Below are 26,228 nucleotides of genomic sequence, written 5' to 3' on the forward strand. Positions count from 1 at the left end.
TGAAACATCCTGTTGAGTGTGTTTAAGTTCCCACTTTTGAAACCTCTATTACTCCTGAATAGTTTCAGTTAAAAAAAAAAGTACTAATTTATGCCTTTTTTGCTCCTTATCAGACATGATATAATACATCTTATTAAATCTTTTTCTAGCTCCATAATAAAATTTTATTTTGTAGAAAACAGTACATTTGTATTTGCATACAAAAATTCTAGTTTCTGTGCAGACGTTCCTGTGTGGTAAGTAATTTCCTAATGGTTGTGGTATAGCAACTCTATTCATTTTTATGGATTGTTCCTGATTTTCTTGACTAAATTTTTATTACTCTACAGCCAAGTAAGCTTTTGTGGTGACTGGATGGAATTTGTTCTGGAAGAGCTGTGTGTGTATTGCGAGCTTTACATTCAGGAATGTTCTTTTCTCATCATTGATCTCAGAGGATACAGCTGCTTCCTATAGCTATTTCCATTTCCCCCATCTTGCCCCAAGTTTTGTCCCTAATACTGGTAAAGATGACTTTCAGAAGTAATCACAGTGCTTCTATTTTCTGTAGTGTTTGTGCTGAGCACTTAAGCTATTTTGACATAACCCCTCTTCTCTACAACAAGAAGGGGAAGTGGTAAAAGTCCAGTTTTTATTCCTTTATTTTTATTATGATCTTAAATTTTTTTCTGGAGGCAACTGTATAAAATGATCATACCAGTTGCTTTTTAATTTATTGTGATAGCAAGCTTAGAAAGGATCCTTGGTGTTTAATGTGATGCTGTTATGGTGTGAAACTAGAAAATGTAACTCTTTAGGAATCAGTGTTTCTTTAGTGCATGTGTAATCCCATCCTGAATCAGTGCATTATCAATGATAGCAACCAAAATGTGAATTTTGATTTCTGATTAACTAAAGACTTAAAATACACATACACCTTCTAGTGGAAGGTGTTCCTGCCTATGGCAACAGAGTTGGAATTTGATGATCATTAGGGTCTCTTCCAACCCAAACTTTTCTATAACTCTATACATGTTAATGTACACCTCTAGGGAGGTTTTGTAACTAAAACAGTATTTCTCTCTAAAACTTCACACTATTTTAAGAATAAAATAAGATTCAAGGATCATGTATTTGTGACTCCAACTGAGATGTTTTAGAAAAGTGAAATTCTAGAGGATGATAATAATAAGTCTAAGAATTTGGCTAAAGTTTCCTTGATACCTTAAGATGGCAAGGGGGGGGGAACCATTTCATGTCACTTATGGCTAGAAAACAGTGCTAGAATCACAGAATGGTTTGGGTTGGAAGGGACCCTTAAAGACCATCTCATTTCACCCCCTGCTATGGGCAGGACAACTTCCCCTAGACCAGGTTGCTCAAAGTCTCACCCCGGCCTTGGAACACTTGCAGGGATGGGACATCTGCAACTTCTCTGGGCAACCTCTTCCACTGTTGTCTCACTGCCCTCATCATGAATTTCTTCTTTATTTCCAATCTCAACCTGCCCTCTTCAATTGAAAGTGGTTGTTCCTTGTCCTATCAGTAGGGACCCTGAGAAAATTATTCTCTTTTTCTTACAAGCAGCTCCATTTAGTTATTAAAAGGCCATGGAAGGCCACAATAAGGTAGAGCTGGCTGAGTTCACCCCCCAGATTAAGAGAGATTGTATTTGAAAACAATAGTCTCAATAAAGAAATGGCAGATTTGTGGTTTATGCTTTCAAGAGGGTATGGAGGGTTTTTTACTTTTCCATTTATTATTCATATTTCAGTCTATGCATGGCTGGGGTCCTAATGGTTGACTGTCACTGTCTGGGGAGAAATAAAATTGCTGCAGAAGTTGTGAGTTAGAACTTGCTGTCTTAGAAGTAAGATGAGCTGATGTGGATCACTGCTGCAGTGTGTTCACAACTTCCAGCTGCTTTCCTGACGTGTCTGGAATGAACTGGTTTCTGTTTTTGAAGAATCACTTTTTCTTGAGAACATGTAGGTAGTGAAGTGCAAAAGATTTTGTAGCACAAAATAAATATTTGACAAAGTCAGCTCAGGATCTAGGCCAAAGGCAGGTATTATTAATGTTCACTGTGTTTTGTTTTAGTTTTTTGATATCCCATTTTCCAAAAAATTGAAACATGAACATATGTATTACTGTTTTGAAATATAAATATGAAATAAAAATTGTGTAAGAGTTTTTACTCAATGGTGGCTTTTTTTTTTTTTCAAAAAGGATGAAAGGTCAGGAATCTGAGTTCTGAGTTGTATCTGGATATCAGTGTTTCAGTATTTTAAAATGCCAGCACTGAAATAACAGGTCTATTATTTTTCACATGTCTAATATAAAAAAAAAAAATTACTGTTTAAGGAACATTGAATGTAGCTGGCTGTGCTCAAATGAAGATAATATATCAGCATCTGGTGACCAAATTTGTTAGATCTATTTATTGAACAGTGTAAATCCCTGCAGATACATTGAACTATAAATGCTAAAATTAAAGAATTTCAAGTGCTTCCTCATTGAATAATGTAGTGTTCAAGAACTGGTCCTAAATTTTGCAAGTATTTTTTTTTTAAAGCTTTTCTTCCATTTAATGTTTCTGGGGGAGATAGTGAAAAGGATCTTCATACCATAAACTGTTCCAATTTTTTTGTTTCACTAAAAGTGAAGAAAAGCTGTGAACTAACTCTAGTTGGGATTTCATGATCAGAATAATTTTACCAACTCAGCCATTCAGTGATAGGCTAAACTTGAAATAAAAATCAGTGTGATTCTAGAGCAGAGAAAGTGCTAAATGAAATGATGGAAGTGGCTATTGCTGAGGGCAGCTGGAGATGAGTGTGAGTGAGATGCTGTGCCTGCTACTGTGGGCAAGGACAGTAAGTGCAGCTTGCTGGAAATAAATCCTAGAAACACTGTGGGACTACTAGAAAGTAGAAATGTCAAATATTATTGCTAACAAAGGCCAAAGAGGAAGTATCTAAGTTGTATAAGTTGGTAAAATACTATTTCAGTGAGAATCAGTGATTAGAATAGTGCTTTTGAAGTCCTTCTGAACATTCACAAATATTTTGAGTCTAACATTGTGTAGCACAGTTCTAAGTGGCATTAGATTTTGATATTAGATTTTCTTGAAAATGTTTTTACTTACACAGTAACTTCAGGATTCAAACAATGAGATGTTAAGCACAAAATTCAATGCTTTATTAATACTGTAAGTGCACACAGTAAGATAGACTTTGCATTTGCACATTTTTAGATATTAACCATCATCTATGATTACTCCACAGTGCCTACAAATCACCTTAGCACCTTCTGACACTTTTGTTAGAGGCTTTTTCTCCCCTTCTCTAGTAGGTTTATAGTTTTATAGAAATTGTGCTTCACTTTGTATATTTTTCCTCATATACTGAATTGCAAGTGTAAGTAATGAAATAATGTAATTTGTGTAGCTGCCCTTTTCAAATTAAGCAGTACCTGAACAGATCTGTTGTTTTTGCAAAGGTGTGCAAAGGTTACTGTTCAAGTGGTTCCTCTATATTTTGAGTCTGTTCATTGTAAATGTATGTCAACTTCTTTAGTTCCCCATAACTTCTTTAAAAATAACAATTCTTAAATTAAAAGGATTTACAATTTACAAACTTTTGTACAAGTTAAAAGAAACAACAATTTACAGTTTCTAAAAATTTCCTCTTAGCATCATAACCTGATGATAACCTACAACTCAAATCTGAGTGGTGCTGATTGAACTCTCCTGTCACTGGGTTTTCTGTCTCGTGCTTTTCCAGTCTCCTCCAGCCTGTTGCAGTAACATGAGAACCATACATCTCAGATTAAGAGACCCTGTAGGAGGAATGAACAAAGCTATGAAAAGTTAAGATCATAAATGATCTCATAATACAAGCGAAATATTATTTCCCACCCATGACCATTCCAATCTTATTAACTGTTTTTTGAAATGCAGAAAAGACCTCATCATATGGATCTGGTTTCTAATTACTTCTCAAGAATAAATCTATACTAGCTTGAAAAACTACCTTTTTTTCTTCCCTTAAATGTTTTTCCATGTTTTTCAGCCTATCCCATTTCCTGCTTTCACTTGCACCCTGCCTGAAGGATGTTGTCGTGATTTTATGCCTAATGATTCTTGAATCTTTTTACTGACCTTTTTTTTTGAATTGGTATTTACTACAGTGTATGCCACTAGGTTCATTTCCCTTTCTCTGGCTTCTCCTGGAAAGTATCACATTTGCTATTTCTTTATATTACTTCAGCAGGCTGTGTCTGGAAACTTCACTGCTCACCTCTGCCCCCACTACAATGAAGTCAAATAAGCAGCTGGTAGAATGTAGAGGCATTCTACAGATTAGCCAAAACCAAGTAATAAGCACAGTTTTAAATCACTTACTCTCTAGGCTTATTTAAAATACTTTGTGACTGTGTTTTGATCAGTAATAAAATTAATAAAATCTATCCTGGTTGTATCTTTACGTTTTCTGTATTCCTCATTCAGTGATGCAGTTTTTGAAATACTACTTATTTGTTGTAAAATGACTGCCATTGTTTTCAGATTCATTTGTTGATGTGAAATTATATGATTTGTATTAAATGGGATAGGAAATCATGCGGCCAAATCTGGATCTTTGTCATACTGTTCAAGTTGGAAATTTCTACTGAAATCAGGACATTTTTACTCAATTGTTGGTCTTGAGATTAATTAGATAATGGCTTGGTAGGTAGAAAGATAGGGTAGAGCTTGTGCCTTGTTTCCTTCTATGTATCTGTTAGAGTGTATGATAAGGGTCTGACTTCTTTGGAACAATTCTATTTGTCAACAGCAGTTATTCAGACTCAATTATAGCTCATGGTTTGAGATGATCTCCTTAAAAAGGAGATGTCTATTAGCAATGTTTTAGATGTCCTATTTAAAAGAGAGTAAATGATGCAAATTTCTCACAGATTGTACCTCTAAGTCTCTCCCTTTACTCTACAGGGAGGTAGGAGAAAAAGCCACTTTTAAATGGATCAAATGATTTTGAAAACTGGTTCAACTGAAGTCTCATATTTTTCATCCATTTTAAGTGTCCAAAGTAATGGAATACAAGTTAGTGCCTATCACACTTTCAGAATTTTTAGACCAAATATAGTGTTATTTAGTGTTCTTAAATGTGTGTAGGACATCAGGTTATATCCTATAATCACCCTGCATGTTTTGTTATGTTTGGATGTTTCCTGGAAACACATGGAAATCTCTTCAGAAGCAAAAGAAAATGTACTTTTTGTGATGCACTCAGTATCTTGCACCCAGTGTGATTTTTGGGTTGTGTTCAGGAGGTTTCATGGGAGTGGCAACTGATTCCTCTGTGCAGAGTTTGAATATGTTATAACCTGACACCTTCAAATGCAGCTGTTGCTCTGTGCTTGTGATTTCACATACTAGAAGTCAAATCAGTGAAGTTGACTGATTGGAGCAGATTGTTTTGGGTGTGTCCGAGTGTGTGAGAATGACTCAAGTCAGTGCAAGGTTCATCACTGAATCCCATGTCTAATTTGTATTTTCCCACATTTTTTGCCTAATATGTGTAATCTGATTTAAGCCTACAGAGAAAGGACAAACTAAATCTCTTCTAGACTTTTTCTGGCTGTAGCAAAGCAAAACTGTCATGATGTGGGGGAGGGAGGTGTTGGAAGGGAGGCCTTGGCTATAGTGTTTAATGGTGAGTGATCCGTGTGTTTGCAGGGGCCGTGGGGGAGTGCCTCCACCACCAGCAGGAGTGCCCAGAGGGGCACCAGCTCCCAGGGGAGTCCCTCCCAGCAGAGGACCAGTCAGTCGGAGCCGGGGACTTCTGGCACCCAGAGCACGAGGAGTTCCTCCCCCAGCAGGGTACCGGCCCCTGCCGCCGCCCCCGGCACAGGAGACCTACGGGGAATATGTAAGTGGAGCTGTGGATGTGCTGTGCATGGAGTGTGTGTCATTCTGGAGAGGTCAGGTCCCTTCAGAACTCTCTACAATCTCTGTAATTAGCACCTAAGAAAGTGCTACACCCAACATCTCTGACAAATGTGGTCATCTCTCTTTATCATTTCAGGCTTGAACTGTTTAATTGAAAAAAATCAGGTTATATGTATACACCACCATAAAGACATTTACATTGCATTTGGCAAAATAGTTATGTACCTCTTAAATGTTTACTGTTAGGTTTCTGCTTTCCAAAAAACCTGAAAAATCATGATTGTTGTAGACTTTTAATTCTCAGCTAAAACAGAATAATATTTTAATCTTCCCTCCTAAGCCTATCTTTGTGGTCATACAGTGGTTTAATGATTAGACATGTAAAGTATTTTTATGAGAGCTTCAAAACTAATCCTAAAATTTTAACAATGCACAGTGTATTTCAATAAGCCATACATATTCATCTTGATTTTACTGTATTAAACATTAGAATCATATCAAAATACTTTTTATGTTATATATTACAAAATTATGCAGTTATGAATTGTTAAGGAAAACTTAAATTGAACTTTACAGAGCAGTAAGATAGACAAAAAAGATCATTAAGTCAAAATTATAGTGATAAAAATGAATTTAGTCTTATAGAAAAATAATACCTTCAAGGACAATGCTTTTAATACTAAAAGTTTTAGTGTGCCCTCTTTACAGCCAAGTGTGTCTGGACTTCATTGTTTAGACTAGCAAAAAAGGAGATTCTGTGTTCCTGAAAATGTCTTTGGTATTTAGATACTTTTTGCTTTTCTCTAAACCTTTCTTTCACTTATCTTCACCTCTCCTCTTCCAAAGATCCCCACCAAAACCATCTAAATCAAATACCAGTTTTTTTCCCTTTTGTCAGAAAGCCCATTTTCTGTATAACACTTGTAGCTTTATAAGGGAAGAAGTTCAGTGTTGTTAATGTAAACATTTATGCATATAACTGAAAAATTCAAAAGAAGTTAATGTAGTTCATTAATCTTGAGGAAGAATACTTTAACAATGTGCCTAAATTTCCCCTGGCTATACTTGACTAGTCAAAGTGGGTACTGCAAATAAGTACCCACTTATTCTCTCAATGCTTTTCAAGGAATCAATCCTCATTGTACACCTGTTTCCAGGACATACATTCTAGAACACATAGAGAGATGGTAGAATATAAACCTCTTTGAGTAACTTCATATTTCTTTATGATCTGCTATTTATAGGATGTGTCTATAGAAGTGGTGTGGAAGTAACAGCTGTTTGCCTCAGTATCCTGAAGTATGCTTCACTTCTGGGACAATAATTAGAAAATAGCATTGTAGACAAAAATAGTACTGTGCTAAATAACTTCTAAAAAGAATTTTCTTTAGAACTGGATCACTTACCTTCCAAAAAAGATACCTTAGCAGGGATAGAGATAGATAGATAGATATAGTACTTAAAGCTGTAGTTGAAAAAGCAGTCCTAGATGGTCTATTTTTTTTCTTTAGAAGAGTGTTTAGCAGGGACATAAGCCATTGGTGAGTTGCATGTTCAGTGTTAAATTTGATGCTTGGTATTTTTTACCTGTCCATTTGCAGTACATTATCTAAGTGCCTTAACTCTGTCTTTTACAAGTTAAGGGAGCATGGTATGAATCTTTAGTAGTATTTCTGTGCCTTCTTTACTAATTCCTGTTCAGTTATATCTAATACTAAAGTATTAGTTTGCCAACCTAAGCAGAATAAGGTCTCGTTGATTGAGAAGTGTCTGTAGAATGAGAACATCAGAAACACTGGGGGGGTACCAAAAACTATTTTAAGCACCATCAAAGCTTTGGAGACTGAGATATCCAGACTGGTTACAGAGAAACCTTTAGAAGTGTATTGGGTTTTTGTGGCCAGGTTTTGGTGGCAGAGGGGTACAGGGGTGGTTTCTGTGTGATACTCCTGGAAGCTTCTGCTGTGTTCAGCAAAGCCAGTGCCAGCCAGCTCCAAGGTGATCCTGCTGCTGACCAAGCCAAAGCCCAGCAGTGGTGGTACAACCACTGGGATAATGTATTTCAGAGGGGGAAAAAATCACAGTCTGGAGCAATCTGTTCCTAAAGGACCTCACCCCATGCAAGGGGCCTACACTGGAACAGTTCATGAAGAACTGCAGACCAAGGGAAGGGCTCACATTGGAGAAGATTGTGTTGGACTGTCCCTGTGGGAGGGATCTGATGCTAGAGCTGGTGAAAAGTGGGAAGTATCCTGTCCCTGGGGAGGAACGAGCAGGGACAAGGTGTGAGGAACTCACCACAGCCCCCGTTCCCATCCCCTGCATTGCTGTGAGGGAATGAGTAGAGAATTTTGGAAAGAATTTGAGACTGGGAAAGTTCAGGGGAAGATGTTGCTAAATTGAGTTTTTATTTCTCATCATCCTACTCTGATTTCATTGGTAATAAACTAATTTCCCCCAGCTGGGTCTGTTTTGCCTGGGACAGCAACTGGTGAGTGATCTTGAGCCATGAGACTTTGTTATGGTTTCTCCCATAACCTTACCTGAGGACGGGAGTGACAGAGTGGCTTTGGTGGGCACCTGTGTCCAGTCAGAGTCAACCTGCCACAAGAAGACTTTCCACTGAGGGTTGGAAAGCCCTGAGGATACATAAAGCTTTTCATTCCCTTAGGCTTATAAGCTTTTGCTTTGTACTCATTAAACTAATGTGAAACTGTGCAAGTCCGGGAGGAAGCAAACTGTATGTGTATGGAAGCTTTGAACCAGTCACTCCTGTAACTGAATATCTCAAAGGTGATTTAGGGCTTTCGGTATGTAAAGTCCTTGCTCATTTCCTCCGTTGAGTGCTATTAAATCTACCTTGGTACAGACAGTGAATTACAGCTTCCTTTTTCCCTCACTCCCTTTGCTAACTCTGTGTACTCCTTGAAACCAATGAATTTTTAACATCTGTGATGAACTCAGTTCTGCCTCCTGCTTATCCTGCTATCTCTTTTTCCTCTTCTTGATTAAATAGCTGGGTTTTTTTAAATAGTTATCTTCAAAATGAGAAAGGGAATGCCTATTTCATACTGAAAATTTTGAAGGGTTACTTCTGGAGGCAGTATTTCACATGGGAAAAAAAATGTCCTTAATTTGAAATGCATTTGAGATGCATTTTGATGTAAGATCAAGAAAACTCTGAACATTGCTGTCCTGTGTTTAGAGTCCACAGGGAAGTGTTCCAGAATCTTGCCCATTACAGAAAGCTCTGCTCAGAGTGAGCTGCCTCTGTCTTCTGTCAGCTTTTCTTTGCACTGGTGGCCTTTGAATGCTTTGGCTTTCTCTACCGAAGTCACGCAACATGCTGGGCTAGCAGCAATAGTGTCACGTCTTTCCAGTTCAATATAAGTAGTTTCCCACTCCACTGTTGCCAGTGTCACTTATGTATGAGTCTCAGCTGCAGGACTCATTCCTCCTGAGACCCCACCACACTCTTAGTACCATGATGAAGCTCTTGAAGCCACTAAATGACAGTTCCTTATCATTTTCTCTGAAGACTGAGTCTTTAATAGCTGTAGCATCAGCTTATATAGGAAAAATTCCAGCCTCTACAGCTAGCCAGCTTTATAGTCGCTGTTCTGAACTCACTGCTCTGGTTGCTGTGATAAACTTTCTCTGAATACTAACCGGACTCTCATTTTTCTTTCCTCAGCTGCTTAGGTCAGGAGAAAACATGTTGTGACGTGTGAAGCATGGCCAGGATTATTTTTGTAATAGTTGGATGAGGGAAACCATACTAGGTGGATGCTACATTTGTTGAAGAACTTACAGATGGTTTCAGGAACATTTTTTTTCTTAATTAAATGTGATTTTTTTTTTCTCTACTCATTGAACTATACTGTGTAACAGATATAAATATTTTTATAGATTTTTAAGCCGACAACTTATTCCACTACGATAAGAAATAGAAACTGTATTTAAGTACTAGCTGAAAATTTTAAGCTTTTCTACAATTTTCCAATAAGCAGGAAATTAGTAACAGTGTAGGGTCAATTCCTTACCAAATGTTGAGTCAAACATGGGTTAGAACAGAATTGCTCAGTCTCAGTTACTGTCTCGTAAGATTTGCTGCTCTTGGCTTCGCCCTGCTGTTGTCTTCTTCGCAGCTTCCAACCTCTGAGGCTTTTTTCCAAATTAGCAACACAGCAGTGAGACTGAAGCTTTTTAAGACTAGGTTTTTATTTGATGCTGTTTTCATTTTATAAAGGCAAATATTTTGCAAATATTCTGCCAGTCTTTCACTTCTGTACTTTGCATGAATATATTTGTGATGGTGCTGTGTCAAGTCCTGTTTTGGCTGCTTAATTGTGTTAAATGCAAAGTGAGTTTTATCTGAGTTGATAATCACGTTTTTAGGCATTAAGAACTTTAAACATGGATTTAAAACCTTTTGCTCTGGCATGATGGAATGTCTACACTAAAAAATAACTCATCAGTCTTGCATGTTGTGGCCAAGACTTGCTTCAACACTACTTTGGAAGACTGCCAGCTCTAAATATTCCTCCCTGTTCTGGGGAAAATTTGTGGCAGAGCTTTATTTCTGGTTTGGCCAATTTATTTATGTTTTCTTGTGTTCAGACAAGGGTTAACTCAGGGGCAGAGTTTTCTGATGCACTGATCACATGTGTAATTTCTAGCAGCTAAAGCTTCAATGGCATTGCTTTGTGTATTAAGAAATGGAACCAAGATGGAATGTCTACCAGTAAGAGACCAAGGGAGCCTTTCTAATGTTAAGTAAATTGTAACTTGAAAAAGAGCACTGTGAATTATTTCCAATTAGATTTCAAGATTATTTTAACTTGGATACAGATACAGGCCACTCAAAAGGATGTACGGAAGAGTGGATTCAAAAAAGTCACTGGCAGCAACAAACTTTGAAACCTACTCTTTAAAATCTACATTTTTTTTTTATTTCTTCTTTCTTCAAAACCATAAAGGTTAGGGCTGTTTATAAGCTTTACATTTCCTGAAGCATTCATATGGGGGTATTTCCAGAAATCCATTGCTTTAACTGATGAACAAAGCAGACCTCAGACTCAAGCTTGCAGTTCTCACACTCGGTCTGTATTATGAGACTGTAATTAGCACTATGTGTGTACTGTGAAATACTTGTGTATTACAGATATTACAATACTATGAGACTGTGCTTGTCCTGTTTCCCATGAGAAATGGGGAAGACCCAAAACATTACCATAACCTGCTGTCTAACAATATCTCACCCAAAATAATGAGCAGATGGTGTGTTGCTCTGTCTCTCTTTGTAAGTGAAATCTCAGTATTTTTCTGGTATTGGAAGGCCTGTGGTTCAAATTCCTGTTACAGGTATTCATATTCCCTTGGTTCCCTCAGGAGATGATGTGCTGACCACCAGGATACTGTCCCAGCATAGGCAGCACTTTCTGTCCTTTTGGTTTTGCAGGAAATCCTACAAATTTGATAAGCCTTGGGGGAAGTTGATTCACAAATAATATGTCTGGATGGCTAAGAAATTAATTTCATGATCTAGTGATTATTACAAAATATGAATGAATGTATCCATTAGGTAAAATAATAATTGCAATCTTACTATTTACAGGGGAGAGCCTATTCCATTGAAAAACCTATATCCTGTTATTTAGTTCACTTCCTTAGAAAGTCAGTGCAAATTCTGTTTTAATCTCCAGCTTTAAGCTTGAATTCCCTGTCTCCCTACTGAGATCATAATTAATTTAGATTTTGAAAAACTGAAAATTAGGATTAATGTGGAAGCAATTTCTTGGAGCTATTAATACACTGCTGATTTTGAGTAGTGAACTGTTTTTAAAGTAGCATTTTTTCTCATTAACATTCACTTGTTGTTTTGGGTTGAAGAAGGTAAGATCTGTAGGAAGAAAAGAGAAAAATCTCAGTATACCGTAAATTTAAAAACTGGGGCTTTTTATATAGGTAAAGGCTTCTTGAAGTTGAGGTAGCAAAATATTAGTGAAAGTAAGGGCTAGTCCAGATGGCATAAGACTTTGAAAAGAATTTAAATTCTTGAATGGAGTTCAAGTGTAATTTCAGTGTCACTTTGCAAGATTTACACCATGTTTTAATTTACCTTGGTCTTGTGAATATTGATAGCTTCCTAATGACATGCAGCATTTTAGATCAGTGAGTTTATTTGCTTAGTTGTTTTGAATGTGAAGCTTTTTGTTTGGGTTCCTGGAAAAGGGCTTGAATTAGCTTCAATCTCTAAGAAGCAGAGAAATTAATCTTTTGTCCATGCTGTCCCTGTTCCCCTTTGTGGATAATGTTGTGGTTTCCATTTAGGCATTGTGCCATTTTCTAAGCAGTTTGTTAGCTGAGTTCTGGCTTTTTAGAAGTGCTAACACTGTTCTTAAATTCAGGGGGAATTTGGTAAGACTTCCGGAAAGCAAGTTCATAACATGAAAACATTATTTCTTGGCTTTTTCTTCCCAATAGAACGTTGTTTTTCATAGTAAATAGGACAAGCAAGAAGAAATAAATGCAGGGGGAAAAAAAGCTTTAATATTTCAATCCCTTCAAATAACTGTTTTGTTTAGTTTCAAATCTTGTATCTTCTCTGGGGTTTTCAGGATGAGATGGAGAGAGAATGCAAAATGTTTCCATTTTCCCAGGAACTGGGGTGACACTGGTGGTGGAAAAAGTGGAGTGCTTTGGAGAAAAGACTGAACAGCTTTTCCCCTTGCCGAACTCACTGTTCACCTATAAAGTTCCTATAAAATTCCTTTCCAAGTATTTTAGCTTAAGCTGCTTATCTGAAACTTGGTATTATTGAATGAGTCCTCCTGATTCTGGCACTGCTCCCTGCTGTTTTGTATAGAAAACCAGACTTGTTTTGGTCTGATAGTAATTTGGTTTAAATGCTGCTGTCTATATTCATTAGCAACTCCTCAGGGTTTTTTTGAGGTGCATGAAAAACAATCCACTCCTGCATCTCTCGTTCATGAAAACCTTATTTGTTCTGGTTGGATATGCACTAGGCTCCTTCTGGATGGAAACAGATTAAAATCTCCAAAATAAGAGCTTACAGTCTGTGCATGTTTGCTGCTGATGTCCTTGATGTTGGTGCTCAGACTTAAGATGGTTGTGGCTGCCCGTATTTGTTCTGATTGCCTCATATTCCCTGTTGATTAAATGAGGGGGGTGTTATTCCCATGTAACAAAATGGCTGTTCCTTCCCTTTACCGTTCTAATTTGCCAAAAGGAGTTCATTGCACTGATGTTGTTTTGTGTTGTCTCCTTCAAGTTAATCTCTGCATAAACTTTTTTTTTTTAATTTTATAGTTTTTATCTAAAAGTGAATATGTTCCTCCAGTGTTCTGGGATAAAGTAGTGGTGTAAGTATTAATTTCAGAGAATGATGAGGAAAAGAAACAATGTAAAAAGAAAACATTTTAGCTGTAGTGGTAGTGTCCTTATTTTTTTCCCTTGGATAGATTTCCTTAGATGGGAACAGCTGGAAAATTGATTTCTTATTGATCTCATGATCTTTTTTCCCAGCTCTGCAAATGGCCTTTCTGTTAAAAGCCACTTTTACCCTCTTCTTCTTCCTGTTTCTCTGTCTTGTTCTTTGAAACATTGTTCATTTTCCTTAAAGAGGGTCCAAACTGTAGTCTGTCATTGTCACTGCCAACAGATTCCAATTTAAAACCACCATTTCCTATTCTCTACTTGCAAGGGTTTGTTCAGAGTACTATTTTAATTAAAAAGCACTGATGAGCAAGGCTTAGCATGATTTATAATGTTTTGGGCAGTGCAGAGGTTGTGGCAAAGATTGCTTTTATCATTTTTTGACCCATGATAGTAACTTAATATATTCAAATGGTGCATATTTACACATTGCCTTTGATTCTATTAATGAATAATGTCTGTTCTTTACACGGAGCAATTACAGCTACCAGTGCTGCTCTTTGGATTTATTTCACCTGTGGGCACCATCACTGAGACCACTGCAGGCAGAAGCTCTCTTTAAATAGAAACACTTATAGGTTGGCTTAATAAAGGACTTTATTGTCAAGCTTTGAGATTTTTACAGAGTAATTTCATATTCTTTTTGGATTATCTGTTGTAACTCCAGTTTTTCTGTTATTTTGGGGGAAGATTCTTAAGCCTGAAGTCAAGGCAGTTGCTTTTGATACCTTCCTGGTAGATACTTCAAATGTCGGGTGATAAATACCTGTAGTTTAAAAGGACTTCATCATTTTCAGCCCTTTTTTCCCCACATTTCTGTTGTGGGCACAGACTGTTGAGCACACTTGTTGCCTTTTGATCAGACTAATCTGATAAGAGTTAAGTTTTCTAGGTTATCCTGAAAAGTAGAATAATGAATAACAAAGAAAAGGCTTCTGTTCACGGCATGAAGACATGATCTGGTGTGGGCTTTTGGGTTTTGAAGTGGGATATGAAATATGGGTTCACCAGTAAACTTTCTGACATCTGAGTACATTTAGGAAAAGCTATTCATAGACATATGTAGTATGAATAGAGAGGGAAGTCCATTGTATTACATTTAGTAGATTGAAGGGATACAGACACTGTAATCCATGTGAAGAATAATGGCTTTAGATATGAAAGTGAATGCTTTTATAAGTACCTGAAAGATGCCCAAAAAATCAGCAGGAAAAATGTAATCAGAAGGTTCTTATGAAAGTATAATTCTTTTGTTATTACTAGAAAGAAATCTGTATAGCAATGCTTGGGCTTAGTAGAATGTACTTAGTACAAAGGTGTACTTAACTACAGACTTTCTGTGTGTGTGAGTTCAGTTCTGTCCATTTTCATTATACATGTGTAAAAATGATAGTTATTTTCATTTAAGTTAGCATGGTATTTTATAGCACTGAAATATGCCAGATGGCCCTGGATGTTTCACCTAAATACTAAATAAAGTTGAAGAAAACATTCACTGAAGCCATTAGAGGTCTGATTCAGAAAGAAAATACTCAAGTAGCATGAATTTAATTTAAAATGTAAAAAATTCTGTCTTGGTTGTCCTTATTTGTAACCTCCTGAAAGAGAAAGTTTTCAAATACTGCATGACTAAGAGCAAATACTGTCAGACCTAGTTCAAGGAAAGCTCTGATACATACTTCAGCTGCTCCTGCCTAATTGCTACTTCAAAGGAATTGTGCAGAGCAAACACATATTTTGGAATTTGAATCTCTTATTTCTTAACAGAACAAGCTATTGAGAGCAAACCCTTTTTATTTTTGGAGCATGCTGCACATATTTATCTTGCTTTTAGTGTAAACTTTGAGGTTTATAACTGTAAATATTAGGGGAAATTTCCTGTGTGGGTGGTGACGCTCTGGCACAGACTGCCCAGGGAAGTTGTGGCTGTCCTATCCCTGGAAGTGTTCAAGGCCAGGTTGGGTAGGACTCTGAGCAACCTGGTCTAGTCTGGACACATGGAAGGTGTCCCTGTCCATGACAGGGGATGGAACAAGATGATCATTAAGGTCCCTTCCAATCCAAACCATTCAGTGATTCTCTGAAATACATCAATAACAGATAATTGATCTATTTAAGTAGATTATAGTAATCTCAGAAGCCCAGGTTGACAGTTTTAATTCTGACAGGAGTCCCACATACAAACCATAAACCAGATATCTTTCCATACAAGGCTTCTAAGAACCACCATCAACAATATCGTAACACAGGGCTTAATTTCAGCAGTTGTCGACATAGTAACACATGGAGTGGTGAACAGTGATGAATCCTGGGCAAAAATTCTCTGGAAGATAAGTGCTAATAAAATAAGTAGTTCAGTCTGATACAGAATGGACCTCCCCCAAATTTTCCTTTTGTTCTGCTGAACATCTTATGAAGGATCTTTTTTCAAATTTATTTGTTCCTATGTTTTCAAGAAGTCATAGGAACACCATAACTTCAGTCTCTTACCATCTTTCTTTCATTACCTATTTTTTCAGTGAAACAGTTAACATAAATTTGAATGAGAGGACTGATTGCTCAAGAGGTCTCTAATGACTCCTTAGGGGCAAAGCTTTCCTAACACATTAAAAGGTTAGTTTCAGTCCTCTGCTTTCATTTGTTGCCACTGCTGGATGTGCCCAGTTTGAAGCTTGGAAGCCACTCTTAGTGATAGCTAGTTCACAGCTGGGAGAGTCTATGAGAGGAGACCAAATGTCATGTAAATATTCTGGAACAGAGCAAAGAAATTGGCTCAGGCAGCTTCTGCTGTTGCTCAGGGTCTGCATTGTTAACAGATGCCTGTGTATTGCATCAATAAGTAATAAAATGCCTGTTTGGAATAACTGCCAGGAGGCAGTGGGGTTGGGGTTTAGTCTGTGGCTTATCAACAAAACCCTTATCTGATGGGCAAGAAAATCATAAGAGTCCGTTTTAATTTTTAGTTTCTGGACAGTGAATTACTGAAAGAGAAAATGCATTTCCTTTTATGAGTGACTATTTATTCATGGATCTCCATGCAACTGACAGTTGAAAGAATCCTAGTTTCTTCTTCCAAACCAATGAATAAACTCACTCAACTGTGCTGGCAAATGTTCATAGACACCCTTCTCCTAATCACTGCTGGGAAACATTCATGTGCACTGATCTAGCAGTGGTGAAGCCCTATTGATAGGCAGGTTGCCTGTTTTCCATAGAAGCAATTTCAAATGACTGGAAAACTTGCTAAAAACTCATAGGAAATTAGGTTTTCTGTCAGTTGTTTTGAGGATGTCACTGCCTTCTGCTATAGCAAGCTGTCAGATTCCCATCATTGGAGATGTTTTCTACTGGAGTTGGACAATCCATCATTTGTTGTTCCTATCTAAATTGATTGATACTGATGGTTGGTTTTGTTTTCTGTCACCCTTGAAAGATTATTAGAAATTCCATTTGTGAAAATATTGGTTCTTTCATGAGACTTTATCCTTTAATTGCTAGGACTGGATGTACACTTATTCAGAAAACACCATTTTTTAATATATATATATATATATATGTGTATACACACACACATATATATGAAGGTTGATCCCCCAGCCTTTAAAGTATCTTCTCGTTAGGTGATTCTCATCTAGCAACATACTCCTAAATATCCATTGAGATCTTTGGCATATTTAGACAGGATTTAGATATTACGATATCTTAGGAATCAGTGCAGTAGATATGCCATTTCTACTTTTCCCGTGTTTAGCTCACTTAGGTGTATTATTGGACAAAACATTAAATTGTTGCCAGTTCTTCAGATTTGTATAGCTCATCCTTCTCTGTGAAAACACATAATCACTGTCACTTGTTTTTATCCTAGACTTCTATATGGCTGAGGTTAGTAGTTTCTTGAAATTGGTGTTCAAATACAACACTGTTTTGAGAAGTGTTACAATGTATACTTAAATAGTGTGAATAATGTGGAGAGAAGTCAGAAGTCTTACTTACAGCTTCTTGTTAGTGCTAAACTCCTACAAGTTGAAGAGTACTACTCAGAGGTCATTCAGAGTAGTAAAACTATCATTCTTGCTAGCCTTATCTCTAGGGAAGTTCTTTCCTATCCAGAGTTACATAGAATTGAATTTATTGTCCAGAAATATTTCAGCTACCTAAGTACAATATTTATTCAGATGTTCTGATTCCTGAGATGCTTCTCAGAGCTTTCTTGAAGATCAGTAGCTCACTCAAACTCAAGAACATGGAGACATTAAATGCTGGTACTGTCATCTGCACAAGCCAGTGTTAATGAAAAAAAAATCTTTCCAAAGCACATTGCCAATAGCTTAAAATACCTTCAAAGAAATTATGGCCTAAGATGTATAGGTAGAAGTAATCTCAAGATTTTGCCACTTCATGGTGCACATACCTACATTTCAGGAGAGTGTTGTCTTTCACACGTAGAACTGGGCTACTGCTCTGTTGGTGGAGTGTGCTTGAAGTTAATATTGCATCTTTTGTGTCATTTCAGGAGTATGATGATGGCTATGGAGCTGCTTATGATGAACAAAGCTATGATTCCTATGATAACAGCTATAGCACTCAAGCACAAAGGTAAGCCTCCAAATCAACTGTAACTGCAATTGAAAAATTCTGTTGTTGGCCAGTTAATTTTACTTAGAGTTTTTCAATTTCATCTTAGACAGCAAAAATTTTATGAGAGGATTTTAGAAATAACCTGCAGGTTACTTGTCTTTAATATCACATAAGTATAAAAGTTAAGTTTCTGAGAGGCTGAAAAGAAACAGAACTGAGAACTTGTAATAGGATTTGCCATCACTAAAACTAAATCAAAGTTTTCAAAAGTTCAAGAAATTCAGGGAAATTTAGCTCAGATTCGTTGTGGGAGGGAGGAGTGGGTAAGGAAGGGAGAGGAGAAAAAAGACAACTTTATAGAATGTATTAAATTTTCTGAAACACAACTGATTGAATTTTCTTACTACTTTTACAAAGTTATATTCAAATATTTAACCTGTATTTTACTGTAAGAAAAATACACCTGTCAGTTTGTTTTCTCCTCTGTGGAACTCCTTGTGACAAATTTGAATCTCTTGGCATTTGTTTTCCTTCTCCAACTTAATTTTCAGCAGTATTTTTAAGCACTTTTGATTTTTTTTTTTTTAATTTTGCTTTCCTAAAGGAGTCACTATTTAGCAACTCCATGAATAACAATATGACCCAGCAATTGGAAACATGCTGTGAAGTACAAACTGCTTCTTTTATGTGGTTTGAACTTCATGGCAAAAATCCCATTACAAATGTAGCAGCTTGGATGATCATCTCCACTTCTGGAAACAGAACTTCTGTCCACCTTTTACTGAGTTGTATTTTATTTTCATTCTTTTTCTCTTGGATCAAGCATTCATAATTTGCTCAATAGTAGATGTTCTTTGACAATGTCTCAAAATTTTATGGCAAGTTACTACTTGTCTCTGAGGTAGGGTTACTGAGGTTTCTGTTGATAAATCTCTTGTGATGAATTAATAGTGTATTTGAAGCAGATTTGTTCTACCTTCTGCTAAATATGTAAGATCTACAATGCAGCTTTATCTGAAATAGTACAGAACTGTTCACAGCAAAGTTGAGAACAAAGCTGTTTACACCTGGCACCTGCTCTGCTGTAGTGTTGTCACACCCAGCTTCATTTTGTTGTGTAAATGAATATTTTTCTGTGCTCAACAAACTTAGTCAGTGTGAAAAAGCATAGTGGAAAGTTCAAGTGTCATTATTGTTGAGAACTAAAATAATGAAATTACCTTTGTGTCTGATACTTGGCTCCTACAGCCTCTAAGCTTGATAAAAATATAACTTAAGAAATCTGCAGTGTAGAACCTTCAAAATATGAGACTCTATAGAATGTAACATTTCGAGAACAGTTGCTGGTAATGGATTTTTTTTTTTCCCCAAAAGACAATTGTCAAAGAAGTCCTCAACTTTTATGTTGGCAATTCTGTTCTGCCTTCTTGCTTGTGGTGTTGGTAAATGGGTTTATTGCACACAAACATTTGGACTTCATTACAAAGTCATTTGCCTGAGCCAAAATTAAACATTATTTAGATTTGATTTTTTTTTCCCCACATTGAGAAGGTTTTCACTGAGATTTTCTTCCTTTGAACTAAAATTAGGAAAAAAGCAAATCTCCCCAGGAATGAAATAGCTCTTGTAAAGGATTAATACATAAGAATATGTATAATATTCTTAGATACATTTGCACATGCTTAGCTGTCTAGGAGGAGATATTTCATAAAATGATTGCTTTACTTTGTATTTTACTTGCAGTTTCACAATACATATATTGTTAAATTTTAATGAATTTGTTACCTTCTTAATGATTATTTTACTTTTCCCCCTAATTTTCTTAAGTACTCTGTAGAAAAAGAAAACAAATTATTCACTTGCATGTTTCTCACAGGATATCAGCACTCATTTTCTGGCATATTTTCTGGCTTGGCAGAAAGATTTTTAGGATGGTATTGGCAGGCAAAAAGTAATAACTATAAACAGCCATCTGACCTACCTAGACCAGCATTCCTGTCTTTAGTCTGAATATCAAGTAGTAGCCCATATTGCAAAATGTCATTCTGTAACCACAGTGAGATACTTATCATATTCAGGAGCATTACAATGCTTGCTATGAAGGAAATTAGGGCAAAGTGCATTGTTTTCATAGTTTAGCCTTATTTATTCTTAATTTTTGCCCTCATAAAACTGCGAGAAAGAAACTGCATTTGCACATGGAGAGCAGTGATGTGTTTTAAATGTATCATTTGGTGACCAGCATGTGGAAATAACTTACTCTTTCCTTTTCTAAAATAGTAATCTTGAAGTAATAGTATTTCTAGTATGTCTTCTGCTACTGATTCCTGTAGAAATACTGCAATATTAGTGATACTGTGTATTAAAGAGGAAGTCTGAGCAGTAGCTAGTAAACTGAAAATGAGTTGTCTCATTAAATTATGTGCAGTAGTTTTTAGTACGTGACTAAGTTTGAGTGTAGGAACAGGGCTTAATGCTCAAAAGTGTACAATGATGGTATGTGATATGGCAGAAACAGCTAAAATTTTCATTTTTGTTTTAAATATTTGGCTTATTTAGTGATTCCTCTGTTAAAGATAGGAACTTGCAATAGAAACTAAAATCTCTTTAGGTGTTTTGGAGATCTCTAAGTGGTTGCATGACAGCAAATCTTTTACTGGAGGTGCACAGGAGTGCATTCTCCAGATTCAGTTTTCAGCACCACACAGTGTGACTCTCCTTTATTGCTCTTTTAATCAGGACAATAAATGGCCAAATCTGAGTTGGATTAGGATGAGTAACGTGTTTAGATATGAAGAATAGGAAACTGTATTTTTGTGTGCATTAAGGTAGTTGAGACTTTGTTTGTTCTGCAAATAAATTATTCCATTCTATGTTCTGCTTGCTGACACCAAATCATGAGTGGCTAGAAGTTTAATGGTATTTTATTTGACATTGTGTGAATCCCTCCTTGTGCTTGGCAATCTGAAGTTTGAGTTAAAACCTGACACAGCACTAACAAGAGAGAGAAACATGGGAATTTTCTGAGTTCTCATCTATCTTAATGCCCTGTAATCCTATTAAAAAAATATTGCTTTCATTTAGAACATTTTGTTATCCACTGTTCCTTGTTCATGGAACAAAGCCCCAAACAGCGCTTCAGGATATCCTTTAACAGAATTATTTTTTATGGTTGAAAAGACTTTAAATATCCCTTGAAGCTGTATTGTGCTTTACTAGATATCTAATTGATTTTTAGAAGATTAAATTACATGTATAGTTTTTTGCAGAGGGATTGTTAGATAATTTTTTCAGTATAAACTGGGATGTTTAATCAACTGGATTGTTTAGTCTTGTTATAAAAAAAACAAAACAATCTAAATTTTTTTTTTTAAAATGCCATTTTTGAAAATCAGAGGGTAGCAAATGCTTCATAGAATCATAGAATAGTTTAGGTAGGAAAGGACCTCAAAGATCTTTTAGTTCCAACCCCCTGCCATGGGCAGGAACAACTTCCAGTAGACCAAGGTGCTCCAAGCTCCATCCAACCTGGTCTTGAACACTTTTAGGGATGGAGTATTCACACATTCTCCAGAGAGCCTCTGCCAATGCCTCACCACTCTCACAGTAAAGAATTTCTTTATAATATCTAATCTAAATCTCTCCTCTTTTAGTTTAAAGCCATATCCTCTTCTCCTATCACTTCATGCCCCAATATGCAATGAGTCTTTAGGGTTACATGATATGCAGTCAAGGGCATGTTATGTAGTCAGGAATTCCTTCATAAAATTTCTCCTATGTACATATTTATTAATTTCACATGTGCAGTTGTGTGCCAAAAGCCTTGTCAGGATCTTAGGGTAAAATGTGAATTACAGTTGTGAAAGCCAAACTCGTGACTCCTGGTATTGATATTTGCCTATGTCAGACACATGTAGGCTTGTCACCAGCATGTATGCATCCTTATACAACTTAGCTCACTCTTAAAGGACTTCCCAAGCCTGTCTAGAATTGTAATTATTTACTTGGATTTATTGCAGAAAGTAGTGGGTGCTTTAATAGCCTGGTGTTAATGGTAGACCAATTTTATTATGAAAATTCACTTCACAGTGTTATGGAGGAATCAAGAGGATTTAGTTGAATCTTCATTTAAAACTGTAGTTTAAATATTTTCAGCATGAAAAAAATCTAGTTATTTTAGATCTCCAAAATAGGCTTCAAATTGAGCCAAAGTGCTTTTGGTCCCTTAGTGACTCCATACATGATCTGCACAAGTGTTTGTGAGGACAATGAGGAAATGCGAGGCAAAGGGAGATGGATGCTAATAAATCAATTGTCTCTGTCAGCTCACTGTTTAATGTTCTCTAGAATACATAAGATTTATCACTGAGGAATTTCAGAATAATGGTGGTGTATGGAAACAAAGTCCACCAGGGAGATGTACTACATCATTTGGATTTAGCGCTGCCATCTGCTTAATGGCATTGAGATGACTACAGAGGTACTTATGATCAACCATTCATAGCGGTGACAGATGCTGCAGAGAGTTAACATGCCAGGGAACGAGGTTTGGTGCTGAAATCCAGATTATGTGGCAAGGTTGCTGAAAAAGGGGGGCTGGGTTTCTTACTTCTCCAGTAGCATTAGAGGGTTTACTGTGTGCTTTTAGGTTTACCATCGAGAGAGGATGGCTAATACAGTTACTGTAGTGCAAAAAAGAATGTGGACAAACCCCATCTGTCTGCTTCATGCACTCAGAAGTGTCAAAGAACTTCATTAGGCTTGTCTGCTAGCATTTAAAATGGGATACTTTTCCTAGGAAAACAAGAAAAGGTCTTTCTAGATTTATTTTCAGCCTACAACAGAGATCAGAAGCCTAAACTATAAGACACTCTGTGTAGCTGTATGCCAGGGTCTGGTGAGGGACAAGAATGAGTCATTTATGTAGTAATGTCATTTTGTGTTTAATTATAATTCATAATTTAGAAAGTATTCTAAATCTTCAGTCAAGGTGATCTCACCTTCACTCTGTTGCAGAATTTAATCTAAACACACACATAAAAGGGGGAAAATTCAGACTTGGAGAAATTGCTTGATTTGTTTACAGTTTTCTGCATTCTTCTGGGGTTTCCACATTTACCTAATAGTGCTATAGATTTCTCTTGGCAACAACCATTTTGCCATTGGCTTAAATAGTGTTTCTCAACTGCTCTTTGTGCATATCTAACAATAATTACTATCACTTCCAATCATACCAAAATGTGATAAATTCAAATCCCTGCAAGCTGCTTGTGAGCCTTGGAGCCACACAGTTAACCTAATCTGAGCTGAGGGAACTGGCAAATTCTTTTTAGTATACCTAAGTTTATTCAGTGCCACTAAATCATTCTGTGGTTATTGTTGATGTGTTGGGAAGTAAGAGTTACACACTGCAACTTTGTTAGATCTTTTATTTCAGGGTATAAAAACATAATTTCCCCTATGGTAAGTCCTAGGTATGTTAAAAACATGGTGTTTCAGGTTGGAAAGGACCTCCAAGAATAAATAAAATTGTTAACCCTGCCACCACCATGTTCAGCACTGAACCATGTCCCAGGTGCCACAGCAACATTTCTTTTAAGATTTTCACTGTTTCTTGGGCAGCCTGTTTCAGTGCCTGACCACTCTTTCAGTGAAGGAATTTTTCCCAATATCCAGTGTTTCTCACATGGCAGAAGACCTTTCCACAGCCTCCTTTCAGGTAGTTGTAGGGAGTGATAAGGTTCCCCCTGAGCCTCCTTTATCATTACCTTATTTACCATTTATTTCAAAAGTGACTGATTCAAGACAAAAAATGTCTTTATAATAGGGAAGACTATGCTGAAAAACCCTGTGATGTGAACGGTTTGAGGAATTCTGTGTTTGGTAGCTTATGGTAGTTACCTAACAATGGAGAACCTGGATGTTGGGTTGAAAAGGACTTAGAAAAACACCTTGAAATCCAGCAGTGGCCATTGTTCAACTGATGCTTGAAGAATACAACTAAATTGATTTGCTAAAATCCTTCAAATCTCTAAGTACTGCTTTTTATATTATTAAAAAGGCACTTTAGTTACAAGAGAAGCTGATTCCTGGTATGTAGCTCTTGGAAATACCCTCCTCATTTCCCACTAGGAGCTCAAATATTCAGGTGTTTTTTGAAACTATGCTTAGTAGTCACACAAAAGATGATGACATTCCTGTTTAATGGGAGGATTTTCGTAAAGAGCTGAGCATATGGATTTGAAATTGGCTTATGGAGATGTTGCTATTGGTATTTGAAAGTTAATTGCTAACAGTTTGTTTGTGATGCTCAGTGTTTTAAATTTACATTGTTGAGTTTGTCAGCAATCATGCATTTCCAGGATGTATAAATATGCATTATATGCAAATGAGTGTCTGTTACTGTAGTTTCCAAGATGTAATTCTCTCCATTTTAATGCTTGTAGCTGTTTATATTTCATGCTTTGACTTATAAATCAAATCAGTCTGCAGGAGTTTGATTTCTGGGGATTGTGCAAAGGGTTGGCATTTTGTGTTGCTGTTGTTTATGAACATCTAGTACGTACCAGAGTGTACTAGAGGTTATAATTCTGCAAAATAAAGCCTTAAAGCATTAGCATAAATAAGCTAATGTAGCTTTTGAATGAAAATCCTGGGATGTGGTTTCCTGCTTAATTTTTGCACTTATATTATTGAAAGAGCTTATTACAGCAGTTTTTCAAATCTAATTTTTCAGGTTTAGTCAGATGTTTTTCTTTTAATTACATGTTAAGATGTGACAAGGTAAAGTATTCAGAAGTGCCTCAGTAGCGTAGATAGTTTTAGTTGTGAATTGTGTATTTTAATTTTTTAATTGACTTACAGAAATCTGATCTGAAATGTCAGTAAAAAGGAATATGACTAAGATGATTCAGCTGTAGTCATGGAAGAAGCACAAGCATATCTCATGGTGCAGTCATAAAACTGGAAAAGGTTTTTTGAATTCTCGTGGTGATTTTGGTAGATGACTTCACTGTTTAATAAATGTTAGGATTACTCTTCATCTGTACTAATTATAATAAAATTCATTTGGTTTTCTTCCTGATTTTGCTCTTAAATGTGTCTGTGCCTCCTTATTTAGGAAACAAGTAAAAATGCATTTGAAAATAAATTTAGAAAACTACTAGAAAAACCAATTTGCAGGTGTTACAGTAGTAAAAAAAAGCAGTAACATCAAATTACAAGTATTGAGGAATCAAGAAAAGTCATTATTTCATAAAATTATATTAATTTTGCATACTTGGTTTAATTTTGCTTCGGTGATTTTACAGCATCTTAAACTTGGTGGTTGAATTCCACAATACAATTAAACAGGATTAGTAGTTGGTAGGATTTTGAATTTTTTTCCTTGACTGATTACAGAAGTTAAAACATGAGGAAGGGAAAGGTCAAAGTGGATCTTCCAAGTCCAAAATAGGAAAAAAAATCATTTACAAGGAATATTTTTTTAAACTTGAAGTTCTGTGTTCTACCTGTTAGTGTAACTAGTAGAATCAGTCATAGTTTAAAAAAAAAGTTAATTAAAGGAAGGCTTCAAATTAATTACAGTTTGTTTTAAAAATAAGGTTCTTTAAGCTTGGAGGATGGAGGTGACAAAGAGAAAGGGAGAATACCCAGTTGCCAGGCATCAGCAGGATGCTGTAGAAATGTGCTGGATATATGGGCTTTGGAGACAGAACACAGATAATCAATCTTACAAATTAAAGTTATTCATTTAGAAAAGACTTCTCAAACATCTCACATTGTAATTAACTTTCCAGCAGTTTGATTAAGAGATACAAAGATAAAGAAAAGAGACTACATATTCTCTCCAGACTACAGAAAGGACATCTTAAATTTACATTTGTAGACTAGAGAATGACATATAGCTCTATATAGGGAAGACTTTCTTTTTTCCCTGGTGTGGGTTGAAGAAGGAACTTCACTGGAAACTCACACTTGGAAGCCAGTGCCTATTAGCTGAATGAGAAATCTGGCTGCATCAGCTCAGAACATATTTTTATCACAGAACATGTTTTTGTAGATGAAGATTTGACACTGTTTTGCTGGTTGACAGTCAACATACTTTGGCTGCTTACTAGCAGTAATTGAAAGTTGCAGTTTTCTGAGTACCTGTTGTATTCAGTTTGCTTTTCAAGGGAAGAAAAATCTTCCTTCTTTCTGTTGATAAGGAAATGGCCTACTTAATTGGGAAACTTAAAAATGGGAGATGCTTGCAGGAAAG

At 36.3% G+C, this 26,228-nt stretch overlaps 1 protein-coding gene across 2 annotated transcripts in view; it reads left to right on the plus strand.

Annotated features, from left to right (window-relative positions):
- Positions 1-26,228, plus strand: part of KHDRBS3 (KH RNA binding domain containing, signal transduction associated 3) — an 89,168-nt gene that overhangs the window by 48,277 nt on the left and 14,663 nt on the right. For both annotated transcript variants that reach the window (XR_008440284.1, XM_053996582.1), the window contains exons 6-7: positions 5,717-5,909; positions 17,901-17,983. Coding sequence is in view for 1 of the 2 variants with exons in the window: in XM_053996582.1 (XP_053852557.1) it covers positions 5,717-5,909; positions 17,901-17,983 (276 nt within the window). In the remaining variant the exon portion in view is untranslated. The remainder of the gene's footprint in view (positions 1-5,716; positions 5,910-17,900; positions 17,984-26,228) is intronic.

The sequence above is a fragment of the Vidua macroura genome, chromosome 1 (assembly GCF_024509145.1).
Source record: "Vidua macroura isolate BioBank_ID:100142 chromosome 1, ASM2450914v1, whole genome shotgun sequence".
NCBI classification, from domain to species: Eukaryota; Metazoa; Chordata; class Aves; order Passeriformes; family Viduidae; genus Vidua; species Vidua macroura.